The sequence below is a fragment of the Chamaea fasciata genome, unplaced genomic scaffold, assembly GCF_029207755.1.
Source record: "Chamaea fasciata isolate MVZ Bird 193981 ecotype frontalis unplaced genomic scaffold, bChaFas1.0.hap1 SCAF_5, whole genome shotgun sequence".
Taxonomy (NCBI): domain Eukaryota; kingdom Metazoa; phylum Chordata; class Aves; order Passeriformes; family Sylviidae; genus Chamaea; species Chamaea fasciata.
In genome coordinates this window covers 71,104,346-71,129,151 of record NW_027094090.1, presented here as the reverse complement: position 1 = coordinate 71,129,151, position 24,806 = coordinate 71,104,346, and the positions used below count along the sequence as shown (strand labels likewise).

General features: G+C 41.1%; 1 protein-coding gene across 3 annotated transcripts in view; it reads left to right on the top strand.

Moving 5' to 3' along the window:
- Positions 1–2,347: 2,347 nt before the first annotated feature.
- BCAT1 (branched chain amino acid transaminase 1) overlaps positions 2,348–24,806 on the top strand; it is a 60,961-nt gene continuing 38,502 nt past the window's right edge. The window contains exons 1-2 of one of the 3 annotated variants that reach the window (XM_066184398.1): positions 2,348–2,419; positions 19,072–19,143. In XM_066184398.1, coding sequence (XP_066040495.1) covers positions 2,360–2,419; positions 19,072–19,143 — 132 coding nt within the window. In that variant the 5' untranslated portion in view covers positions 2,348–2,359. The other 2 variants (XM_066184399.1, XM_066184401.1) reach the window with 2 other exon arrangements.

Below are 24,806 nucleotides of genomic sequence, written 5' to 3'. Positions count from 1 at the left end.
CTAATGGCAACTTCAGGTTTGGGGACGTTGCAGCAAGACATAACTTTTAAAGCAAGTTCTGCAGCCTCTCTGAGTTTTGGTCTTTTTCTGACTTTTACTTGCAAGCTCAGGGCCAGCTTAGCCCTGAATAAAAGCAAAAGATCAATAGAAAGATTTTTTTTTTTTTTTTTTTTTTACATATCCTAGATATGTAATAAATGCTGGTTTGGGTTTGTGCAAATCTTGTATAATTCAGATAATATTTCTTCTTTCCCTTTTGTTCTCCTATTTCTTAGTTTTGCCCAGGCCATGGATTCTGCTCTGTATCTCAGTAGTTGGCAGCAGTTTAATGATAACTTGAAACGTATCACTGCAGTGGAGCATGTTGCAGAGAATTTAGGTAAAAGGCTGATTGTTCAGACTGGTAAACTGAGCTGTGGAAGCAGTCAAATTGCACTCAAATAGCTTCTCTTCTTATCTTCTCTTTTCTCCTTTTCTTTTCTTTTCTTTTCTTTTCTTTTCTTTTCTTTTCTTTTCTTTTCTTTTCTTTTCTTTTCTTTTCTTTTCTTTTCTTTTCTTTTCTTTTCTTTTCTTTTCTTTTCTTTTCTTTTCTTTTCTTTTCTTTTCTTTTCTTTTTTCTTTTTTTTTCTTTCTTCTTTTTTGTAGAGGGACTCAGGGTACTGAAGTGGGTCTGGAGAAAATGTACAACCTGTAACAAGAAATGCAAAAAGATATTTGCATAAATATGTCATTGAGAAGCAGACTCAGCATGACTTTTCTGAAAGGAAATCCTGACCTGTCTATCTATAAACCTCTTCCAAGGAAGTAAAGGTCCAATGGATACAATCAAATTGGATTTCCAAAGCATTTGACAAAGTCTCTTAGCAAAGGCTCATAGAAAATAAAGGTGCTTTTATGGTTGAGGTAAGAAACAGAAGAGAGAATCTGTAATTGAGAGAAGGGGAAATTGAGGCAAACAGAGAAAGGACCAGGTTTGCTGATCAGACTTAAAGCCTTCAGGGTAAGGGTGTTAAAACAATTCAGCCAAACTCGGGCTGTCTGCAGCAGGACCTTAGGAAACTGAATACACAGTTGTAAAAATAACATATAATAATGTCTGTGAGTATAAAATTATGCACAGAGCAAAAAAAAAAAAAAAAAGAGCTAAATTTATATAAATGGGTGGGTTATGAATGAAGTGCTGCCTTTCAGCAGAGAAATCGTAGAATTAAGTAGTCCAGTAATAGATCGGTTCACTTTAGTGCTCATGAACAGTTCAAATGGGAAACAGAATTATAATGAAAAAGAAATACAGGAGGGGAAAAAAGGCAAATTAAAAGTAAATATGATGACCTGCTTTTTGAGAGTGTTGTGGAGCTCATGTCCCCATCCTAAATCAAGGATGATCAAGGTTATTGAACTGTTTTAGAGAAAACAAAGAAGATTAGAACTTCTCATCTGGAGAAAGGAGATGGCTGACAGAGGATTCAACAGTTGCCTGTAAAATCCCAAATTACATAGAGGGGGTAATTCATTTGTGTTTACAGTCTCTCAGTATCATGAAAATGTAGAATGATGTGAAGTCTTCGAGTGGCAAATTCAAAGTAAAGCAAAATTACGAGTTTTTCCACAGAACAGAGCTAAACTGTGGAACTGATGAGCACAAGATCTGAAAGATATCGAATTTTATGTAGGTTCAAGGAACAAATTCATAGAACAAAAAGCCACAAGGAGCTGTTAAGAATTCTTTCGGGAAGTTGATACAAATCCTTTGAGGATTAGAGTGTATAGTGGAAAGAGTATATGCAGCAAAGTGCCTCTATGTGCTTATTCTCTTCTTGAAACTCTTCTGGGGGTATTATTATAGTGTACTGTCAGTGACAGGATATTGAATTAAATTGGACCCTTGGCCTGACCCAGGCTGGCTGTTCCTATGTTGTGGTTGTAACCTGGGGATAACTCGTTGTGAATGGATTGAATTGCTCTCCTGAGCACTGGGTAGTACTGCCCCGATGATGAGTTGTGCCTGCCTGAAGCTTCTTTGCTGCTTTCTTTGCCTCCTGTTTTTTGTTCCATCTTTCTCTCTCCTAAGCGCAGCTGCTGAAACATCACTGTTCATGTGAACTTGCGTTTTGGGCAGTGCTGCTTACCTGTGATCTTTTGGAACCCAAAATGCTTGTAAATCCACTAAATAGCACTTTATTTTTTACCTGGCTGAAGAACAGCAGGAACAAAAATCTGCTTATATAACCGATCTCTGGCACTGTACAACAGAGAATAATTCATGTACATCGTGCAAAGCAGAACCTGGCACTTCTGACAGTCACACTGAGATGAAACGACTTCCTACAACAACTCTAAAGGAGATCAGAAGGGGGAAATGTACGAAAACGTTAGTAAAGGAAGAAAAGACTTAAACGCAAAATCACTTGTGATGAAAGTAAGCACTTTGTGAACATTACAGTAGCATTTTCTCGGAAAAAATCGTGTTTTTTTTTTTTTTTTTTTTTTTTTTTTTTTTTTTTTTTTTTTTTTTTTTTTTTTTTATTAGTTTCACAGGCACGGGTAGAAGCGACACAGTGGACAGGCTGCTGTATTTATTCTTTTGTCTTCGGGTGCTGGTCAGCTGCCTGCCAGGTACCAGAACTGGGAGGTGAGGCACAAGTGGTGGCTCACAGTGGCGTGCAGCGCTGCGCAGGTACATGCCAGACCTTCAGCATGGTCCGGGGGCACGGGTCAGCCGGGAAACATCTGGCAGCCCCACTAATTCCAGATAAAATGGGTCGGGGGGGTGGGGACACACTAAACACCAGCCGTGCCCGGAGCCGTGGCGAGGGGAAACAGGGAAGAGCTGGTGATGGGAGGGATAACTGTGAGGTGTTGGTGTGTCAGCCGAGTCGGACGCGAGACGGAGGAAATGACTCAGAAAACGATGAGCTGGTAAATGCTGGCCGAGGAGAACGTGTCGCCCTCGGTTTGAATCACAGCACAAGCCCCGAATTGTCTCCTCTCGGCCGACGTGCGGGGCCATTTTAGGGCCGGGGTGACCCTGCCCTGCAGCCAAGGTGCGGGGAGTGGTTCTGCCACACTGCTTCCCGAGGTTTCTGAGTGCGGGGGGAGCGGTGGGTGCCGCCGGGAGCGGCGGGGCGGGGCGGACCCCAGCCCCTCATCGAGCTCCCAGCGCCCGCCGTGCGCGCCGCCCTCGCCCGCTGATGCAATCCGAGCCCGGCGGTCCCAGCAGCAGCCCCGGCAGCAGCCCCGGCCGGCCCCGGTCCCGCTGTATCCCGCCCCCGGAGCTCGGCTCCATCCCGCCGAGAGCCCGGCAGGAACATCATCGCCCCTGCCCGCCAGCATGATGAAGGTAAGCGGAGCGGGTCTCCTGCTCAAAGCCGTTCGTGCATCCTTCCGGCGGTGCGGAGCGGCGGAGGGGCTTCTCCTTGGCAAGTCGGTAGGTCGCCGGTTTGTGTTAAGAGATTTTTAGTGCCCCGGTTTATTGTGCTTTGGGAAGGGGATTTCTGTCCCCGCCGGATTTGTTGTTTGAGATTCAAGGGCAGACTGTGTGTGTGATTTTACATCTTTCATTGCAGACAGCATGTGTGGAAAAGAAGTAATTCTGTGGAAAAGAAATAATGAGGGGGGATGTAGAAGGGAACGTGTATGATTTCCTTTGGGGTGAATTTCTTGTTTATAGGACTCTCAATGATTAAGAAAACCACACAAAACTAACAAAGAAACCAACAAACCAAAAGCCTGCAAAGGTAATGGTCTCCTGGCAGACATCAAACCTTTTTACGCCTGTGAGTTTGTTAAAGCTCTTATGTCTGCCCTTGTACTAAAATTAAACAGGCTGTGGGTAAAATCCGGTAACATGTGCTTAGAGGTTTTGAGTAATTTCAGAAGTAACTTTCAGTCATAGAAGAGCAGCTGTCGGTAGCAAACACTAACGTGGCAGATGAGCATCTGTGGGCACTGTCCTTTTATAAATGTCATGTTTATGTTCTTCAGCTTAGTGACCTGACCTGGGGATTAAAAAGAAGTCTTCCTGGTCAAGGCAAAGGGCATGGAGTTAAGCACGGGAGCTATTCAGTTAGACCAAGGGAACATCGCAGCCACGTTGCACCCTGTGGAGCAGCTGCAATAATGCTTGGGTTTTGAGGGAGGTCTGTGCTGGGCTCACCGGGAACTGCACAGCTGCAGTCTGATGCCAGAGTTAACAGCTGAGGAAAACCACGGCTCAGTTACGTGCTAAACTTGGGTCAGTTTAGCAGAGGGAGGGCACAACAGGTATGTGACTGGCAGGTGTCTCCCCAGCTCCTCTCTGCTGGTGATGGCAAGTGTTCCTCACACTCAGCAATGCTGTCCCCTGGGTGGCTCTGGCAGTGGTGCAGTTGCTGCTCATGGTGGCAGGGCTGGGATGGAGGAGCCTTGGGATGCTGCCGTAGCCCCCTTTGCCCTCCCTGCAGTGGGAGAGTGGCAGACCAGCCACGGCAGAAAACTGGTCTGAAACTACTCAGAGAAAATACCAAAGAGCTCCCCCAGCCACAGTGCTCAGAGACAGACTGGAGTATCCCAAGGAAGGGGCAGACTGTCATGTTTTATATCACTTCTGATGTACCTGTTATGTGTCAAGGAAGGAGGGCAGGGCTCCTCCAGCACCTGTCAGGAATGCTCTGGCATGGCCTTACAATAAAAAAAAAAAACAAGTAACAGGGAAACCACAGACCTACCAACCTGTCTGCTCAAAGCAGCACTGACTTCTCCTTGAGTTCTTCTCACCTGCACAAACCCGACCTTTGCTTTGTCTTTTCTACTGTAGAAGACATGGAAGGAAGCAATAGCTACAGCAGTAAAGGGACACTCTTGCCACTTGGAAGTGATGTGGCCTCGGGCAAGTCAGCGCTGTCTGAGCCCTTTACCCTTTTTTTGCCTCATCTGTTCAGACTGTCAGCTCTCCAGGGTTCTGGCTGTCACTGTGTGTTTGTAGAGCATTTATCAAAGGTTCAGAAAATGACGATTTGATTATCACCATGCTTATGTAAAACCTGATACATTTATAAATAACCTAATCAACAGCATTATTCCACCTCCTTGTTCCTTCATCTCTCCCTTCATGATTTCCTGTGTTTAGTAACAACCCTCCATTTTTCCCTGAACTATTTCCAGCTCAGCCACAATCCTCCCTTTCTGTCCTGTTTAAAGTAATGTATAAAAAATGAATTATGCCTCCAGTTTCTGCAGTCTCTGCCTTGTCCACCTAATGCACTGATTGTTACTGACAGGCCTAGCACTTGTGTGTGATCCAGTGGATATGCTGATTTTTTCCCTGTGGAAATTGAGCATTGAAATATGCTGCAAAGCCATAGGTAAAAGAGAAGATTGCAAAGTCATGAGGTTAGCTTTAACGCAACTGATACCTTGTTAAAATAGTCCATAGGCCATATCCTTTGTTTAATTAGATAGATGAAAATAATTCAGATGGATTTCATTAGTCATTAATTTATCCCTGGGAGGATAATGTTAGGAAAGGAGGTAAATCAGTTAATTAACTGTGTAAACACTCAGGTGCTCTGCATTTATTCAGGCATTTTAAAACAAATTAGGAGACGTGGGCATGGTAAAGAATGGGAACAGACATTTGCATTGCTTCCCTGCGTTATGCCATTTTCTTAAATAAATAATCATAGCTGAATGCATAATGCTGAAAATTACCAGTAGTTTTGAGGGCAGGACCTTCAGTGCCAGAATGAAGGAGCCAAGCAGCAAATTCTCTCTGTAAAATTTGCAAAATCAGCCTTCTTAGGCCACAGATGTGAGGGCTGGCACGTTCCTGTCGCCACAGTGACACATCACGTTCTTTGCTGCTGGGTAAGCTCATCAGGCAGCTCTATGAGCTCAAGGCACTCTGCATTGATTGTGGCTTTTGATAATGAATTGTGGCTACCCACGTGCAACGATGGCTGTAGTGGAGAGATTAAATGCCCAAACTTCATCTTGAAAGTCTGACTTTAGGTGGTAGTTGAGCATAAATCAGAGTAGTATGTGACCCTAATGTGTTGTGTTCATAGTCACTTCTGTGTTTGCACCTTGATGCCTCCCATTCTAACATAGGATGAAATGAATGGGTGGCCTCATTTACCTTGGAAACAGCCTCATTATTTTATGGCTTTATACATTAAAGGTGCAGGTAGAATTACATCATAAAATGGAGCACCTGTTGCAGAAGGGCAATTTAGGAAGTGTTACCATATGCTGTTGCAGAGGAAAAGCCAGTGTTATGCTTATGGAAAGCACCCTTTGGTGTGTACATTAGAGCATCCAAAATTTAATGTGAGAATAGTTGAAACTATCTTAAAAAATGGTCAGTAAGTTGTACCCATCTGTGGGGTTTTTTTGTGCATCTGGGCCCATAGTTTATTACTAATTTTGCAAAGTGATGTTATAATATCATTCCAACAGAGTTACTAATTTACTTTTTCCCTTGAGGTCTGCAGTGTGTTCTGAGTTTTATTTTAGAGTATACCTGAAGCATTAATAAAGGGCAGCATATAACTTCTCAGCAGGTACACAGTTACTGCTAATTCAGTTTGCCTGTTAGAGCATGTCACACACCATATTGATCAAAACATTCCTAGTAAGCACAGAAAATTGTTTCCCCTGGTATACAAATAGAGTTTAATTCTACAAGGTTCTGACTGGAATAATTTCCACTAGGATTCAAAGACATCACTGCCACACAAATCATGTCCTCTTGTTTAATTTCATTTAGACTGTTATGTTAAGAGTCATCACTTCTGTAATAAATGTTTGAATTTGCGTCACTCCTACTGAGAATGAAGTTTTTTAAACTTTTGACGCTGAGAGTTTGAAAGAACAGACTGTGTTCAGTCTGGAGAAGGCTCTGGAATGCAGCCTTCCATAATCTAGAGGAAAATGATGGAGATGGCGCCAGGCTCAACAGTGCTGTGTATGGCAGGAGGGCAAGAGATGATGGCATTACCTGAAACAAAAAATGTTCAGGTGGAGTGTAAGGAAAAAATTCTCTCCACAGCACAGTTGGGAGGTGGGTTACCAAGAGAGATTCTGCAGTTTCCATCCTTGGGTGCTCTCAAGACCCAGCTGGATGAAGCCTGAGAAACCTGGTCTGAGCTCAGAGCCTACCCTGCTTTGAGCAGGAGGTTGAATTGAAGACATCCTGAGGTCCCTTCCAGCCTGGATTTTCCTGTGGTCCTGAGAAAAAGCTTACAAACTAATTTTTTTAATCTAGTCTTAGTTTTTGACACTCCCAGTGATGTGGACCAAAACATACTTGTCCAGAGCCCTGAATGCTTGCCTTTTAACAGCACAAAGAAGTCTGTGTGTTTAAATGTGGTGTTTAAAGTCACCACTGTAGGCAGATTTCTTTGCAGAAGGTATATTCTTTACCATGTTAGTGTAGTTGTATTATTTTCTTTACTATCTTGAGGAAGTCCATGTGCTTAACAGAAGAGGTTAAGCTATAAAGAAGAGGTTAAACTATAAAGCACTGAATAAAAGGAGATATTTTTGATTTTCAGGAATGTGAACTTGAAATTGCTGCATCTGAAATACAATCTATAAGGTTACCACATGAAATTGCATATTCTACTCTTATAAAGTGATACAATTGTTTATGATCATGCAGTAATTAAAAATTATAGGTAGTCCACCTAAAGTCAGCAGTAACAATACAGTTTCTTTTGATGTAGAGTTTCTCAACCTCCATTAAAATAAAGGAAATTATTAATCAAATGAGTATGGAAAAGAAACTTGCAAGTGTTAACGTTTACTATGAAATTATTGCCAACATAGCTGGCAGGCCAGTTGCTAAGTAAGTTTCTTACCAGATGCATGATGCAGGTTTTACTTCCCTGATTTTAAAGTTTGAAGAAACTGGTGGAAGTTTTTAATCCTGGCTGAAGAAAAGTGTAAGTATTTTTTAATAGGCTCTATAGTTTATAGTTTGTTATAAACTATCTTCATGAATATGTAGTTCAGGGTACCATAACTTTTTTTTGAGAACAGAACATCAAGATTTATTGCCAAATTAACCAAATTGCCAAATTATCACCATCACAGTCCTTCTGAATTCTGCCTTTTGACAAACCCTTTCCCTAATTGCTAGAAAGTATTGCCTGAAATAGATGGTAGAAAAAATGAGTAAGGATGAAGTAAGTCTTAGCTCAGGGTGTTATTACCTGTAGTGGCTACACAAGCACAGTTTTGCCACAGCTGTACAGCTGCATGTGTACATGCATGCAGAAAAAACCGTAGTTGTATTCACATGCTCATGTATTTGTGGCATTTATCCATCATGTCATCTGTATTTTTAATATTATCCTTTGTCTTTCAGCAGTTTTTCAGAGACCATTTTTGGCATCTACAGTTTGATTCTCTTCTTGACACCTGAAGACAGAAGTTCAGTAACAGCATTCCTTTCTGGATGTTCACTAAGCTGAAAATTAGCATTTACAATTGTTTTCTTAAGGTGTTGTGCTGTAGCCAGCAATGTTTTCATCGTGTTAATTGGGCAAAATATTTATTAGAGCATGCATATAAAATGAATGTTCTGTGCTGCTGTTTCCGGGTGAACTGGATTTCAGCAGTGGACAAATCAGATGCGATTCTAAACTTTAAAAGGTGTTTAAGATTAGCTTCATACATTCTGAAATGTGCAAAACATTGATGTTCACATGCACTGAAACGTCACAGACCCCTTTGTACATGTTATAAATGAGTCATTTGTCAGTTTAGATCTGTGGAGCTGAGCAGGGCTGTTTGATCATTGATACAGATGTTGAATTGTAGGAGGACAAGCCTACATTACTTGTCACAGGCCAGTTTATTATCTTCATTTCCAGTGCCATTTCTTGCCATTTCAAAGCTGTCATGTTTCAAACAGAGACTGCATCACTCCTGATTTATGTTTGTTATAGCTTCAACCGTGCCGTGATTTGGGCAAAAGTCCTCTCTTGGTTTTGTGTACTTCATGTGTGCTTAATGCTGACACCTCTACAAATACCTCATCTGTGACCACACTTTTCCTAGGCCACTTTTAATGTGCTGAGTGACATTTTGCTCTCAAATTCCCTGGTCAGCATCCAATTTGCTCTGGGCACTGTCAACAACTGATAGGGGATTTCAGATGAAGGACTTGCTCACGTTGTTTAGAAAGGACACACAGGATAAGGTTAACACAGCTCCAGAATTTTGGAGTGTTACAATCCGTGACTTTTCCCGGTCATAGAGTTGTTACACAGTTGAATATATATATTAAGTAGGTGGGATATCTGGTTCTGTCACTAGTTTGAAATATTTTATCTCTTTTGGGCGGATGATATGAAGAAAAGCAGCTTCTTCTGGGTCTTATCTTGTTGTTGTACCACATTCAAGGGAGTAATGTGTGACACTGCAATGATGCTGTAGTTGTGCCCAGCTTTTCCTGGCTTGTTAGTAAGCTTCCATGGGGTTATTTACATTTGCTTGGTGTGGTGGATAATGCTTATTACCTTCTGTTACAGCCCCTGGAACTCATAAAGAATGTAAAGCAGTTAAGTTCTTAGAATATTCTGTGCTGAACATCTATCATGCAAATGTGCTCCCTCTCTGTTGTTATTGGGACGAGAACATTATTGTAGATGCTGTCCTCAGACAGGTCCCAAAGATTTTCCCCTTCGCTTAGCTCTGTTCCTAGTGCCCTTTACATCAAGAGGAAAGCTTCAATTTCCTTTCTACTTTGTTGAATTGTGTGTCCAGTTGAAACAAATCAGGGCAGTGTTTGAACACACAGCAAAGCACAGAGGTGTACCATGGGCTTTGGGGAGGTCTCCCATTGCTTCAAACCAATTATGGCAGGCTGAAAACCTGCTGGAGCTGGTATAGGCAGGTGTTCTGCAGCCATCACCTCTGTGCTGTTAGGCAAGAAACTTGAATGGGTTATAGCTGTGAGTAGTGAACAGCCAAACCCGTTTTAAATCAATCATTTACACCAGTTCTTCCTTGAGAAGAGCTGTGATGGATTTGATGGGTATGTTTTAGTTCCTGGGGAGCTGTGCAGAGCCTATTCTGGCACCCCAGTGAATTGCCTGAAGCAGCTGCCAGGCAGGGTGAAGTGTGCCGGTGGGACAATCCATGCCTCAATTTTCTGTTTGTAGAAGATAAGGATATTTCTGCCTTCCCTTACCTAGGTGTTGTGACTGTAGAGCCAGACTTCCAGGTCTTACAGTGAGAAGAGTCCTTCAAAGCTTATAAATAATGAAGGTCTTCGTTCTTTGTCTGGAACAAACAGTTCCAGCCCACCATCAGAATCCAAGAGAACACAGTATTTGCAGTATTTCTGGAGAGCTTGCTGTCCATCTGGGGTTTTTTTTGTTACCTTTTTTTTTTTTTCTCCTCTTCTCCTGCCTTGCATATCTATTTAAAGAGATATAGGATAACTTTAATTCATCTCTTAACAAGACCTACTAGATCACTTATGAGCCCTGAAGACTCTTGTCCGGGTCCTTCTGCAGCATTGTGGCCCAATGTTCAGGCAGAGCCCGCATCTGGGTGTGCAGGCTCTGCCTGCAAGCAGAAAAATGGGACTTTGCTCAGACATTTGAGAACGACACAGCAGAGAAACACCTTTATAAGGAGCACTCTCTGACTAGTGGAGCAGAGTGTACCTGCAGATTTGAGCCCATTCAGATCCCAGGTGAGATAGCTGCTGCCATGCCTTATCAGCTTCATCTCTTGGACACTTCACAGACGTACCAGCCTCATGGGAAACAGGGAATAACAGCCCCTAACAGCCAACACACTGCAGAAAGCCGTGCTTCTTGTGCCTTTCAGCAGTGGCATTTGATAATGGGTTCTGATTAAATAGGCCATGGAAAGTCACCAGGGCTAGTCGTGGTATCAGGCCAACCTGTGTCAGCCCTTTACACACCAGCAACCGCATGTGCACTTGCATTTGAGAGCCAGCTGTGTAAGCTACAGTTCTGTGATCTCTAGTGGGACTTTGCACAGGACTAATGGTGAAAAAAGTAACTCCTTCTTCCTCCAAAAGCTGTTCTGTTTTTTTTTCCCTCCAGAGAGCTTTTGTTTTCAGTGTGTCATTCATCTTTCCTCCGTGTCTTATGTAAACTTTTATTCCAGTGCAAAATGGACTTAAATGGGACACGGTCTGAGCACTCTGAGAATAGCTACAAATGACCCCTTATACAAGCCAGTGATTCAGGCCTGACCTCGTGCTTCTCCTGGTGCTGCTGTAGTTATAAGCGAGCTTGCAAACAGGACTGTGTCCTTAAAAACAGGTTTTTGTCTGCTAGCTTTTTTCTTCGAGTGTGTCAGTTCATGTTTTGGAATCCATCACTGTCTCTGCAGAAGTTTGGTTGGGTGTGTCTCCCCCCCCCCCCCCCCCCCCCCCAGGAGTTTACAATGGTTTATTTGCAAACTGCAGAAGCTTTGGTCTCCTGCACTAAATTGTTTGCTTCCAGTTTGAAGCTCTCAGTAACTCTTCAGACAATGATTTGATTTGTTTCTGCTCTCTATGCCTTCATGGTATTTATATTTTCATTTGGTAATTGCATAAAGCCAATTGCCTTGGTCATCTGCTGCAGAATCTGTGTGGAGTTTCCACTGTCAGGCAATTTCACAAATAAATTGCAAGCTACATTTTATGCATCTTTAAATCAGATCTGTCATTTATCTGTACAGCTGTTTCAGAATAAAAAATATAATCACTGTAACTGAATCTTCAAGGAAAATAAACAAATTAGTTTTTATTATGCTTAGGCTCATCTTTTCTGGTATAGCAGTGCAGTTAAAATGCATCCTGCTTAATTCTACTATAAAACCTTAAAATGCTAATTTAGTACCTGGCATTATAGAATACATGAGGAAAGAGAAATGTTACAGAAAACATAATGAACACAAGCTTGTGATAAAGAGCTAAGCCCTGCTGCAGGTCTGGGGGAAAGGATATAGTAGCGTTTATACCCTTTCTTGTTGCCAGTTTGATGCAAAACCTCTCATATCAAAGAACCGGGCCTAAACACAATAAAACTGTGATGCCTTTCAGAATTGAATTTATTTTGTTTGAGCAATCACTATATCATATAGCCCATGAGACAATACCTAGTTAGAAAACAGGCAGATGAATTTATAGGTCAACTAGATCCAGCTGGTTGCTTTAACATGTTTTCGTTCATGCCATTCTAGCAAACAATGCACTTGTTAAAAACCTAATTATGCTAGAAGGGACAAACAAACCAACAAAAGAGTCACTTAGAGGCACTGTTCATAGGAGTTAGAGATGAAGGAGCTCCGTTAGGTCATCTGCCTCTTCCCCTCATTGTACGAGGCTGTTTTCCCAAACGAGAAGGGAAGATCCAGTAAACTGTGAAGACAGAGGAAATGGCACTGGGGAGTGACAGAGCAACAGAAGGGTCATAGGAAGGAAAACAATCGAGAACAGTGTGAGCAGTGGGTTTAGAAATCCAGGTTAAAGCACACTGCACTTGGAGGTCATTTGTGAAGAGAATTTCTTTAGAGTACTTGTCTATTTCTGCAAAGAAAATAGGAAGGAGAATTGTATGCATGTGCAGGAAATAAAGACCAAAGTGACTGTTGAATAAAGGGGCATCGCACAGAGATTACAGCTTCTTCATGTCCTGCGTTGGATGGGACTGGTGGAAGGCTTTCCGTATTTTTCAGTTGGGAAGGATCACACTTCTGACTCCATGGTGTATTGTAATTCACAGCTCATGTTGTAGATTTTTCTGAACTATGTGACAAAATAAATTCAGCCTGAAGTTGAATAGATCCCTGGTCAGGTTCTCCTTAGGGTTGGTTTCAGGAAATTAATCTCTCTTCTACTTCTGCTGATCTCTTTGTTCCTTTAGGGTTCTTGATAATTGAGCTTGTCAAGCACACGTTCGTTTTGGACTTCAGGAGTAGATCTCCTTCACCTTGCCTACTAGCCTTGCTATCTTTCAAGTGAACTGAGATAAGCTTTCTTCTGCGTCAGTTCAGGCATTACTGAGCTTACTCAAAAAATGGACATTAGTTCTATAAGAGGTTTTTCACCAGAGTGCTGCTTGCAGTGGCTTTACTTTGCAAACACTGTTCTGCATTCATTGTTCTCGTAGAACCAAGTTTGTCTGCTTTTACAGATGTGATACAGCTGTAAATGTTATTATACATGAGTCTTGGGTGGACGAGCTGAATGTTTCCACTTCTTAATGGTCTCTGTTTTAGGGTTTTTCTAACTAGGAAGCTGTGCTCTTACAATCTGAATTGTCTTTTATTTAAATGTAATAAAAACAGTGATGCTTGTTTTAAGAGGAGCATATTTCAGTTTTAGTCAAACCAATTAAACTGGTTTAAATTAAAGCCAATAAACTGCTCAAGTCAGGGATAAGTGCCTGCACAGTTTTTTGGACTAATTTAATTACAATCTATTTCAATTCAACCTTATTTCATGCAATGCAGCTTTCTTGGACATAAAACCTCTTGTATTATCTAAGCCCCAATGCCTTCACTGTGAGGCAAAATTATTATTAAATAGTGTGGAAGCTTTCTTTTTCTGCTACACTAGTTGCCTTGTGCTTTTCTTTGTTGAATGCTGTCATTGCATAGCCTCTGTTTAACTAACATTAGTGCCAGCCCAAGGTTGAACAAGCAGCTACAGTAAGGTGATAATGCCAAGCGGACAAGGCATCAGGGACGATCTGTGTAGGGAGGAGCAGTCTTTTAAAAATGTATTGGAAGTGCAGAAATAAGCTCTGTAAATTGTGTAAATGGCCCAGCCCAACAAATGGGCTTGGTGGCACTTGCATGGTAGCACAGACAAGTGTTGTGTATGTTCATGTTCACATACCTGCAGTAAAAAGACAGGATTAAAATGTTTTTATATCATGCACCCACTCCCATGAGAGCTGAGATAAACATGCCTGGCTCTTGGCTTCCATAAATGAGCTTCTTAAACTATGGAAATCTTACACAAGTGCCATTAAATTAAAAAAAAAAAATTAGTTGATATTGAAAATGATATTAAAGCACTTGGCCCTTCAGCAACTTCTCTGTCTGACAGCGTGTGGGTTTTTTATTTTGGTTTGGTTTTAATTTGGTTATTTTTGTTAAGCTGTGAACATTATTAGTGGTTTTTTCCCTCCAAATTCATCTTTTATGTGCTGTGGCTGCCAAATTGCCTTAACATTTCCTAGGGACAGATAAAAGCTGTTTTGAAGTCATGGAAGTGTTCTTGTCTGACTGTAGCAATACACAGAATATATGGCATTTGTGCACATTGGATTCTGTTTTATACCTGGAGCAGAAAGGCAGCTCTGGTTTGTATGGCTGTGAGTGACAAAGCACCTGTCATCACACACCTCATTTGGCTTGCCTGTAGGCAGTACCAGAGTGTGAGTCACGTACTGGATTTATTGATCTGCTGTGTTCCTGGAATTCTGGCAATTGTTCTAATTTCATTATCCTCCCAGTGCAAATTAGAGCATGAAATATTTCTTAGACACTTGGTAGCCAGAAGCAGGCATGGGGAAAAAGCAATAAGACACTGTTTTAGCTTGGAGAAATGTCTCAGGAAGGACTTTCTTCATTGGAAATTGTCTTCCATATGATTTTTGACTGAGAGGAAATTCCTGATCCATCTTTTCAGGGGCCTGATGACTGCTACACAATAGGATGGTGTTTATAGCAGGAGGTGGGTTTGCTTTGGTAGAAGGAACTCTGTGCAGTCATTTCTGCATGTCTGTGGTTTATTTGGTTTCTTTAGGTTCTTGACCTCCATGAATAATCAATGCTTGCCCAAAAAAGTACTGTCTGCAATTCTTTCATGGTCATGAAGTTAGATTTGCAGATGTTTTTTGTCACTGGTAGTACTCTACCAGGGCACTGGTGCTGTTGATGAAAATCTCCCTGAGAATAGGGATAGATATTGGAGCTGTCTGTGGGGGACTTCACCCAGATGAGTGGTGAAACCAAAAAAGATGACTAAGGATCTTGTGAAACTACAGAACTTGAGTTGTTTTGAAAAGCATCCAATATGATTTCCTAGCTGAAAGCGTGAGCTCTGTGGACAACATTTTCAGCTTGTTTCTTTACTCTTGCCTTCTGCTAGGAAAAGTTTTCGGTTCCCTGGTGGTCGGAAGAGTTCTCAAACGATAGGGAAAATTAAGTGAGCAGAGAACTGATGAAAGAATTAATTTTCTTTGAGAAAGAGTGACAAAGTACATGGCATATAGAGGTAACTGGAAAAATTTGTTGGGAACTGGTGACTTCTTTTTAATGAATGATCTCATACACTGTAGATTAAAGAAATGCAGTTTGCAGCTGGAGACAACAGTGATGAAGCTTCTGGTAATCTTCAGTTCCTGTTTCATAACTGCAGATGGGCCAATGAGATGGAGTAGCTAAACCCCAAGCACAGCAGTTCGACAAAGCACCTGGTGGAAATGCAGTTTATAGAACAAGCGGTCCCGAACAAGAACAAAGACACTGATGCTTCTGCTGAGTGTCTTAAAAGCCCCCAAGTGTGAAGGCACAGGAAGAACTAAGGCACACTCATGCAGTCCAGGAAGCCTGGGGAGTTTAGGAAGGAGATGGGCCTATTTTTGTAGCAGAAGACTGAATGATCTGACTGTATAGGAGAAGTAGAGAAGGTGTGCCAAAGGCAGCAGGGAAAGCATTGACTGCAGCATCATGGTGCTAGAAGATGTTGAAGAAATGTATGCCTAAGGCAGCCTGAGGACCAGGTGCAGGAGTTGAATGTCCAGGTTTGGGAAAGCTCTAGCAGAAGTGCATGTGACAACTATTTGCCAATTATTTGCCTAAAATTTGCCAAAAGTACCAGTAAATGTTACATGCACAAATACCCACCTAAGGCTTTACCTCTGCCTTGTATAAGAGTTAGGTTGGAACTGAGTGCTGATGTGAGGGAGCACTGTTATGCAGCTGAGTGTATTGTGATTACTTCTGTCAGTGCTAAAGGATTTGTAATGGTCATTATAGCATTGAGGTCTTCTGTAAAAGTGATAACAGAATTACTGCTCAGCAGGTCTTTATTTCAGTAGTATTTCACAGTGATAAAATGACATATAAACCCTATTTTTAAACCAAGTTTAATCTATTGTAAGACTTTACACCTCATTCTCGTACAGGCTTTACAGTAATGCTAAAATCAGTGTGTGTTTTCGGTATTTTTGAAGGAAAACTTTGAAATACTCTTTTATTTCCTGTTTAGAAAAGGCAGTTACATATTCCACAGAGAAAACACTGATATCTCCACAGCACAACATAGGAAATAATGTCATGCTTGTGTAATTGTACAGCTACTTGAGATAGCCTTGAATGACTTCTGAGAAGTTGTTGGCCCAGTGGCTCAAATGTATCTTTAGGATAACATCAGTGTTTTAATGGAGGCAGTTTGAAATCTACTATGCTATTAAACACAGAGGGCAAATTTATGCTTGGCATATCTCCCTTGGCAGTGTTGGCATTAAACCAGGGAGCAATTTCCCCTATTGCATTTAGCAACATGTTTCATATTTGTAAGCCGTGGAGCCGTTAAAATATGACTCCATTAATTAGAAAGTAATTGTGGTATTTCTTTCTAGTGCTGAGGGATTAACTCATTTTAATCTGAGTGTGGTTTACAAAGGCAGTTAGTTACTTGCTTTAAATGTGAGTTAAATCTCTAAAAAAATAATGACTTCATGGAGAGCAGGATTGGCCCCATGGCATGTGCCCAAAAATTGGGCTGTTGACTTCCCTGAGTTCAGTGGTAATCTTGAACTGAAGGGCCACATGATGGAGCCCCCAGGGCTGCTCCTGTAGGTGGTCTGTGCCTCAAATTCACATGCAAGCTTGGTATCTTTAAAAAAGATCATGAAAGGGAATATTAAACTGTATCCGGATTCAGTCCTCTGTGTTGATGCCAACTCTTGCTTTAGGGCAACTTCATAAAGCAGCAACAGGAAGAAACTGAAGCGTAATGGTTGAGTACTTGTCAGTATTTGCTGTCACCAGTAATTATTATTAGCAAATCCAGCTTGGCAGACTGGATATTAGCAAAAGCCAGCAATGGAGCTGGAGCTCTTTGAGATATTCTTCTTCCACAGCTGGCAGTTCCCATCCTGTTAGCTGGTGACCAGCCCGCTCTCCATCCTAGTTCATTGCAGTGCAAAGAAAAATCAGTTGGCTCAATTCATCTGTGGAACACTTCACTACTGTCAACTGTCATGAAGGCTTTCTAGGATTTTAGCAGTGGATTTGGAAGTATTTGGAAAATTGCAGGTAAAGCAAGGACCTGTTATTATACATTGTCCTTTACTTCGAGTAACACTTCAATCGTGCTTGGGTCTGTCACTGAAGGTACGTGCACGCTCTGCTAAAGTCTTGTCGTTCTGGAGTAGAAAACCATAAGCTTTAAGGCTAACAAAACATATTTTTAATGAAGGATAAAACATGCTGGGATATTGTTAAGGGGTTTATGATCTCTCTTGGCACATTCTCTTTTAGTGGATGTGGAGGGTCCTGTAGCCACGATTGCCTGCTTTGCTGTAGAGGGTTACAAAAAAAAGAGGAACAGAAGGGTTAAAGCTGAGAAAAGGCAGCAGGAGGGATGTGGGGGGCTCCCTGGGGGGAAGGGGAGAGGAAGTAAGATCTGCTGTGACTGAGAGTTTGCCTTTTACTTTTTGTTGGTAGCAGGCCTGTGATCTGTGGAAGGTCCATTGAAAATATTGCTTCCTTTTTTTTTCTTTTTTTTTCAACCTTGTATGTTTTACCATATTCCCAAGATTTGTAAAAAGGGGTAAGAATCATGTTATTTGCCTTATGTCTGTCATGCTTCCCTGTGATCCGTGTGGTCCCAGCCTTGGCCCCACATTTTGGTGGCTGATGTGTCCCTGACACTGCTGTCCGTCCACCTGCACCTGCCCTCCCTGTGGGGTGAGGGCTGCTCCCTGTGGAGAGCTGGGATCTCACAGGCTGACCATGAAAGGTTTTCTCTGCATCTTTTCTTAAGGAGATTTTACCTTTGGTCTTAGCCTTTCCCATGTGGACTGGGAGTTCTCACCCAAGATGCAGCAAGGAGACAGCCACCAAGTCCTCTCCATCTTTCCGGCTGTGCTCCATTATGCCGTCATCCCAACCTCTTTCTCCTGGTGCCTTCTTCCCTCTCCCAGGCCTCTGCACCCACTTCTTCTTTTCAACTCCTTCTTCAAGGCTGCTGGGAAACAAGGAACCCTGTCAGGGCTGTCCTTGTCTCCTTTGTTCCATGCTGTTGGGTAAAACATGCACTTAGTAGCTACTGGCAGGGAAGGTACAGGTAGTGCAGGAGGGTCCACAGAGATGCTAATGTGGTGCTGTGGGAACTGGGAATCTTGTTTTTAGGTAGATGGCTTGCACAGCTCTCTGTTATCCCTCTGCTGTTGAACAAAAGGATGCTTGGAACTAGCACTCCTTTTTTTATTTCTTTTTTTCTTTTTTCCCCTCCTAGTTCCTTTGCAGAAGCCTGAAGCGCAACATTGTAGATAATGCAAAATATTCTCATTATTTATTCATATCAGTGAGCATTCCTTATTACTGTCTTTGTTTAATGAAGGATTTAACAAAGCCAATTCTTTCTTTTTTCTTCCATTCTGCCTACTCAGCCTTCTCTTAAAAAAGGCAAACCTGTTAGGTAGATACTTTAGTAGAGAAACTTGGCTCTGGTGGAATTGAGTGAAAACCCGAGTTATTTATTCAGCTCTGAACAAAAAGCTTGTGATGTTGTCCATAACTTTCTACACTACAGAGTGATAATCTAATCTAGGGTGTTATGTATTTATATATGTTACATACATAAACCTCTGAAATGCAGTTGCACAAAATAAAGCCAATGAAGTAAAACTGAGAACCCAGAAGACGGAAAGTTGTGCTAAGAACTTAACCACAAAGGTCTTGCTAATATATTTACTGATGACAAAATCTGATGATTCAATACAATCTGTCCCTGAAATGAATTAACTGAATGTGTATCAACTTTCCTGCAATGTGCATTGAATTTGATTTGCTCTGGTTTTATTTTTTTCCTAGGGCTGCCAGAATGAGTGCACAGGTGGAGGATGTTCGGGAGAAACAGAAAAGCAAATGACTGAATCTTTCAAGGTATGTGGGAATGATCTTCAGAAGAAGGTTTCTCCATGGGGTCCCAAAGTTGCAGAGCTAAGGATTGCAGAAGGACTCTGAGGCACTGCAGCTCTGGAACATTATCAGCACTCCACAACACCTTATGATAGTAAGGAATGCTGAGCACCTGCCAGGAACTGATAGGAAATTGCATCCCTCTCTTTTTATTTTAATCTTGTGCTTAGAAATGAGCTCGGTTAAGATACCATTCTTCTCCTCTGCCTCCTTCCTGAATACAGTGCTAGTAACTAAGAGCTCATTTTAAAAACTGTATGGATACAGATGTCAGCTTCCAGTTTTCTGTTGAAAGTGCAGAGCCTGTCAGCATGTGCTCCTTTGAATTCTACATCTGTCCTAATTTCCTTTTTCCCTGCCTTTTATACATCTTTTGCCTTTATTCTTTATGTCACACATCTGTAATTATTTTTCTCTTTTATTCCGATTTAGTCTTTAAAAAAGCCTTATCCATATTTTGCTGAAATATAAAAATAGTACTCTGAAAAACTCATGTTTTTTCAGCAGTTCCTGTTATTTCTGACTATTGTCAGCAGCACATGAGATGAAATTATAATGATATGCTTTGCAAGTGTCATGTTCTTCCTGATTTTTTTGGGCAGTGCCACTGCTGTGCAGTCTTCTGAACTATGCTAAAGTAATTATTTCCCCTTCAGTTGTCAGGCTTTAAACAGATATAAAAAATGAATGCTGCAGTAAATATACTGGACTCTTTGGTAAGGTTTATTCTGATGTTGGTCTCATTGAAAACAGCAAAGAATTCTTGAGAATCCATGACTACAGGATTTCACCGTGTAGCAACATGCTATTTAATTTCTATTTCCTCATTCTCAGCCCTTCCCAGTTCTTCTCTTCCTCATTTCTTTGTGTTGTGTCTCTCTGGCAATTCTGCCCAAGGAGGAAAATTCAGGATGACTTTCCAGCCAGAAGGCCCGATTTGAAAAATGTTGACAAAAGCAGGCATGCAGCCAATTTCGGAACCACAGGAAATCACAAGTCTGGAGTTCAGGGGTTGTTTTGTGAATTCACCTTCGATAAATAGATAGATCTCAGTAGATTGATTCAGCAGAGTGTGCTGGTGTATTTGCAAACAAGAATTGCTTTACGAGGGGGGACTCTTGTGTAACCAAACTGTACCGTGTCTTTCACTCATTGAGGCAGTCCAGAAGGAAAACAGGGTGACAACAAACTCTGGTAATATTTGGGTCACAGGTGAACTTGGTATAAACTAAAACAGACTTAAGGCAGATTTAATTATACCAGCAGTCAAGCAGGTGTCTTACCAGAGCTCCAAACACTGGGTGGCACAAAGTTGGATTTAGTCCAGGTTCCTTTCCATTGATATTTGTGTGTCAGCCAGAATGGCAAGTCATTGTAGTGGAGAGGCTGTGTGAGGGGAAAAATACATTAGCAGGTGGGACAGATGGTCATAAAGGGAATAATGCTAGGAGAAAGCAGCTGGCTCAAGCTGAAGTCTAATTTGTAAGACTTCATTCCTGCATTATGGCTTTATTTCTGAAGATTAGCTGCAGTCACCAGAGGGGTAGAGATTTCTAAAAAATACTGTACTGTGGAAAGAGTGTGTATGAAAGTTGAGGTGAGAATATAGGTCCTGGTTGTAGTATCATGCATTATAATAATTATTTTCAGCCTCTTTAAATTCACAGTAAAATTAAGAAGGAAAAGCTTCATAAATGAAGAAAAAAAAAAACCAGCAACAGAAAATGAAAATAAAATAGTCTGGATTCATTGTAGGGAACTTTGCAAGCATTTTTGTGGAAGAGCATTATGGTTACAATTTCAGAAACTATAGCTAGTAATATTTCAAAGGAATCAAGCTGACCCATGGGGCTGGCTATGCTGAAGAAAGCTGCAATTTTGTGCCAGTGACCTACGCAATCCAAGATTGTCGGAATGTAGAAAACAGGGTATGGTTTTGGTTAAAGCTTACATAAAACATATTGTTTACAGTGGGTCATGCCCAACATTTGACTGCCAGATTAGCCCTCTGAAGACATTTCTGTTTAGAATGCAGTGCTGTGATTTTTAGGTGGGGTGAGCTGCTTTGAGTTTTACTGCAGTTTCTGACTTTGAAAGGTGTGGTTAGAAAGTCCCTTTACACTGGGAGGGAAGGCATGAATGTTACCTACAATTTCTGGCAGGCAGTGAGCCCCTCTGCTGACTGCTTGCTGTTCTCTGTTCTCATGGACTTCTTCAAAAGCAGCAGATCAGAATTGGCATTTCCTTCATCCTGGCTGCTACTGAACTACCTTAATTTGACTCAGCTCTGCAGTTAAAAATCTCATCCTGGCAGGTCTGTGATTTACAGGGGATTTAATATATGGCATTTAGAGTTGCCGTGTGAGCAGTGATCTCGGAGCAGCTAAGAAACATTGAAGGAAATAGTGATTATGCTACAGTTTCCTGTGTTGTAGGAAGTGCCAGATCTCCAGGATTTATCTACTGGGCTCCTTCCACATGAGTGAAATCTTCTTCCCTCCCTCAACTGTTGTACGCACTTATAAATGTATTTGTTAATTTAAATAGCAGACGGTGATTTATGGCCACACTTAAGTTGTAGTTTTTGTCTGTTGCCAGCACTGGATCTCTGTGAGGGGGGTTACTGCACCAGTAATGGAGAGTACAATCATCCTTTGTATCACTGAATGTTTTTTTGGGAAGTTGAATCAAGAAGTGCACGTATCTGGTTTTGTTCTTATACTCGCATCCAATAATACCACAAAATAACACACAATTATGTCTAAGGCACTTAATTTTTATGACTAAAAATCTGGTAGTTCCTTTAATGCATTCATTCTGCTTATTGTGCTGTCACAAGACAGAATGAATGTTGTTTGGAGAATGGAGCAGTCTGTTTCCATATGTAACTCTGATTTGGTTTCTTTTAATGTGTGAATTAACTATGACTTGGAATTCCTAACACTCGATGTTAAGAAACTAAAGGCATCTGTGATGCCTTTTATTTCTCTCATATCCAGAAAGATGATTTAATGTGGCTTTTTGTCTTAGGATTTCTTTCTTTTCCCTTTGAGACTTATACATGGAGCACTTTAAAAAGGTATTACCTACTCTATCGTGTTTCTCTGAGTTTCAGTGATCTGAAGCTCTGGAAAAATTGGCATCACAATGGTGCAAAGTTCATTTCTTTTGTTTTACTTTTTAAACGCCTATTTAATGTGCCAAAGTGGTGCAGACTTTCTAGGGAATTTCTAGGGAACACTGGCAAGTTTGCTGCACTAAAGCAGAGTGGAGTAGCTGTGGCTTACAAGTGGATCTGGATTGAATTGCTTATGTGAAGACCTGTGGTGGCAGAATGAGAAATGTTTAACTGGGGCTTCTGTGTCTCAGTGCCTGCTTGTGCTCCTCTGAATATCTGAGAGTGCTCCCACAGAGTTTTCTGCAGACAGACCCAATCTTCCAGGCTCTGAGCCAGTGGGATGTGAGCCCGTGGCAGACTGGAAGCTGCATGGGCAGGTTAGTGCAGTGCTGTGCTCCAGCTGGTGATCCCTGTGGGGATCTTGGACTTGCTAGATGAGGTACAGTGCTCTAAGAGGCTTGCATGGCTTCCAGTTCAAAGTTATCTCACCTCTAGCCAGGTGAGGTGCTGGATATATCGGATTTTCCATAATGATGTATGGTTTGTTACTTGTTTCTTGCATTGCTGTAATGTTTTTGAGCCCAAGCTTTGAATTAGCTGACACTGTGCTAAGTATTGTACAAATCCAAACAGAAAGCTTATTTCCACTCTACATATATAAAACCCCAACCAAAATCTCTGACAATTTTTTCACAGAATCTAAAGCTGTAGTGTATTTTACACTAGAAGAAACTGAAATTCTTTTTCCAGTGCAGGTTCAAATTTCCATTTGTGGTTCAAATTGAGAGATTGCCAGTGAAAGTTTTACATTACTGCGAGCCATAACCATTTTTATACTTAGTATTTGATTTGTGGTAAATACAGTGGGATATAGGGTTCCTTACTCAGGGAACTGGGAGAGAGAGCAATTCATTTTGAGAAAATAGATGGTTTTAAGCTTTATTTTAGAAAACTATTTTGTATATGATACCTTTGCTGACAGTGATGAACAACAAACAGTTCTCTGTGTTTTTTATGAAATCTGAAAATTAATTTTTTACCAAACTTTCTTGTTTCCCATCCAATGCAAAGATGAAAGTATATAAAATACAAAATAGTCTAATTTTTGAAACATCATCTTAAAGTCTAAACTAATTAACTTTAGCACATTAGCATGACAGGGTTATAGTTCCTCTTCTTGGAGAGTTTAGGAAGCATTGAGCAGTTTTCCTCTGTTTTAATTTTATAGGAGCAGTAGGTAAAGTTACTGACATGCTCAGAGCATACAGATCAAGGGAACACTAAAGTATTTTTGGCATGAGGAAATACACACAGTGTAGTTACCACCTTACCTACAAGGCTAATAAATATAAAGCAATTTATATTGCTTATATAAATATAAAGCAATATAAAGCATGATTTATATATTTTCAAATATATATTATTTCCTCCCCAGCTTGTCCCCAGTTTGTCATTTTCTACTGAATCAATAAGTTATTTACCTGCCAAAACATATGTGCAGTCAGAGAGGCTTTTTGTCATACTGCCGATGTTGATTCTTCAGGGGTTTTGAGTGTTAGGTGGGGATATTAGAAGAATACTCTGCATTGCCATTTTAAATTCCATGTTAGACTCCATTTTACATTTTGCTTGATGAGATAGAACATTTCCTTTATTTTAGATTGTATGGGGAAAGATTTTTTATAGAAATTTAATGATCTCTTGATGCTGTGATAAGCAGTAGCTCCCCAGAGTGTGTGTATAGAAAATCTGCTCTTATATAAAACGTCTTGAAGCAGTGAAAGACAAACAACCAGTTTGGGTATCTGTAATGGGATACATACAATAAGGATCTCCAAATACTTTGTGTCTTAGAGCCTTAGGCCATCCAGTCCATTCTGCAACAGAAAGTGGGGCTCTCATCAGCCCCAGAGCAGGCAGGCCCTCTGTGGCTTTGTCTGCTGAATGCAGTGCTGGGCTGCTCTCTTAAAGAATCCTTGTTTTCCTGGTGTCCAGTCTGATCCTCTTAGGCTAAAGCCTTGTCATTTACCGTTTGGTAGGTCATCTCTGGATCACCTCCATGGAAGTACATAGCTGTAGCCACTGTTAGGTCAGGAATGCCAAGCTAGAGGCCAGTTCTGTTGTTGTCATAACACTATTTAGTGTGTGTGGGCTGGGCGCTGCCTTTGAAAAGGTTATTCTGATTTTATCTTGATTTCAACTGAATCTGTTTACTTTATGTCATTGTCAGTGGTAACAAAACTATTTGCTTTTTGTGATGTGTTGAATAAAAAAAGATTGGTGAGTAATAATACTGTTAAATCACTGTATTTTCTTATCATCTAATTATGCTTCCTAGCAGGTATGTGTATGCTGCAGAATTATTTCGGGTAATTTACAATCACATTTCAGGTATTTACAATCAAATCCATTCCCTCGTCTCTACTTGCCAAGAGGGAAACAAGTTGCGGGATAAAAAGTGGTTTCTGTGATATTCTGCATCCACATGGGCATGGCACAAACTCTTTTG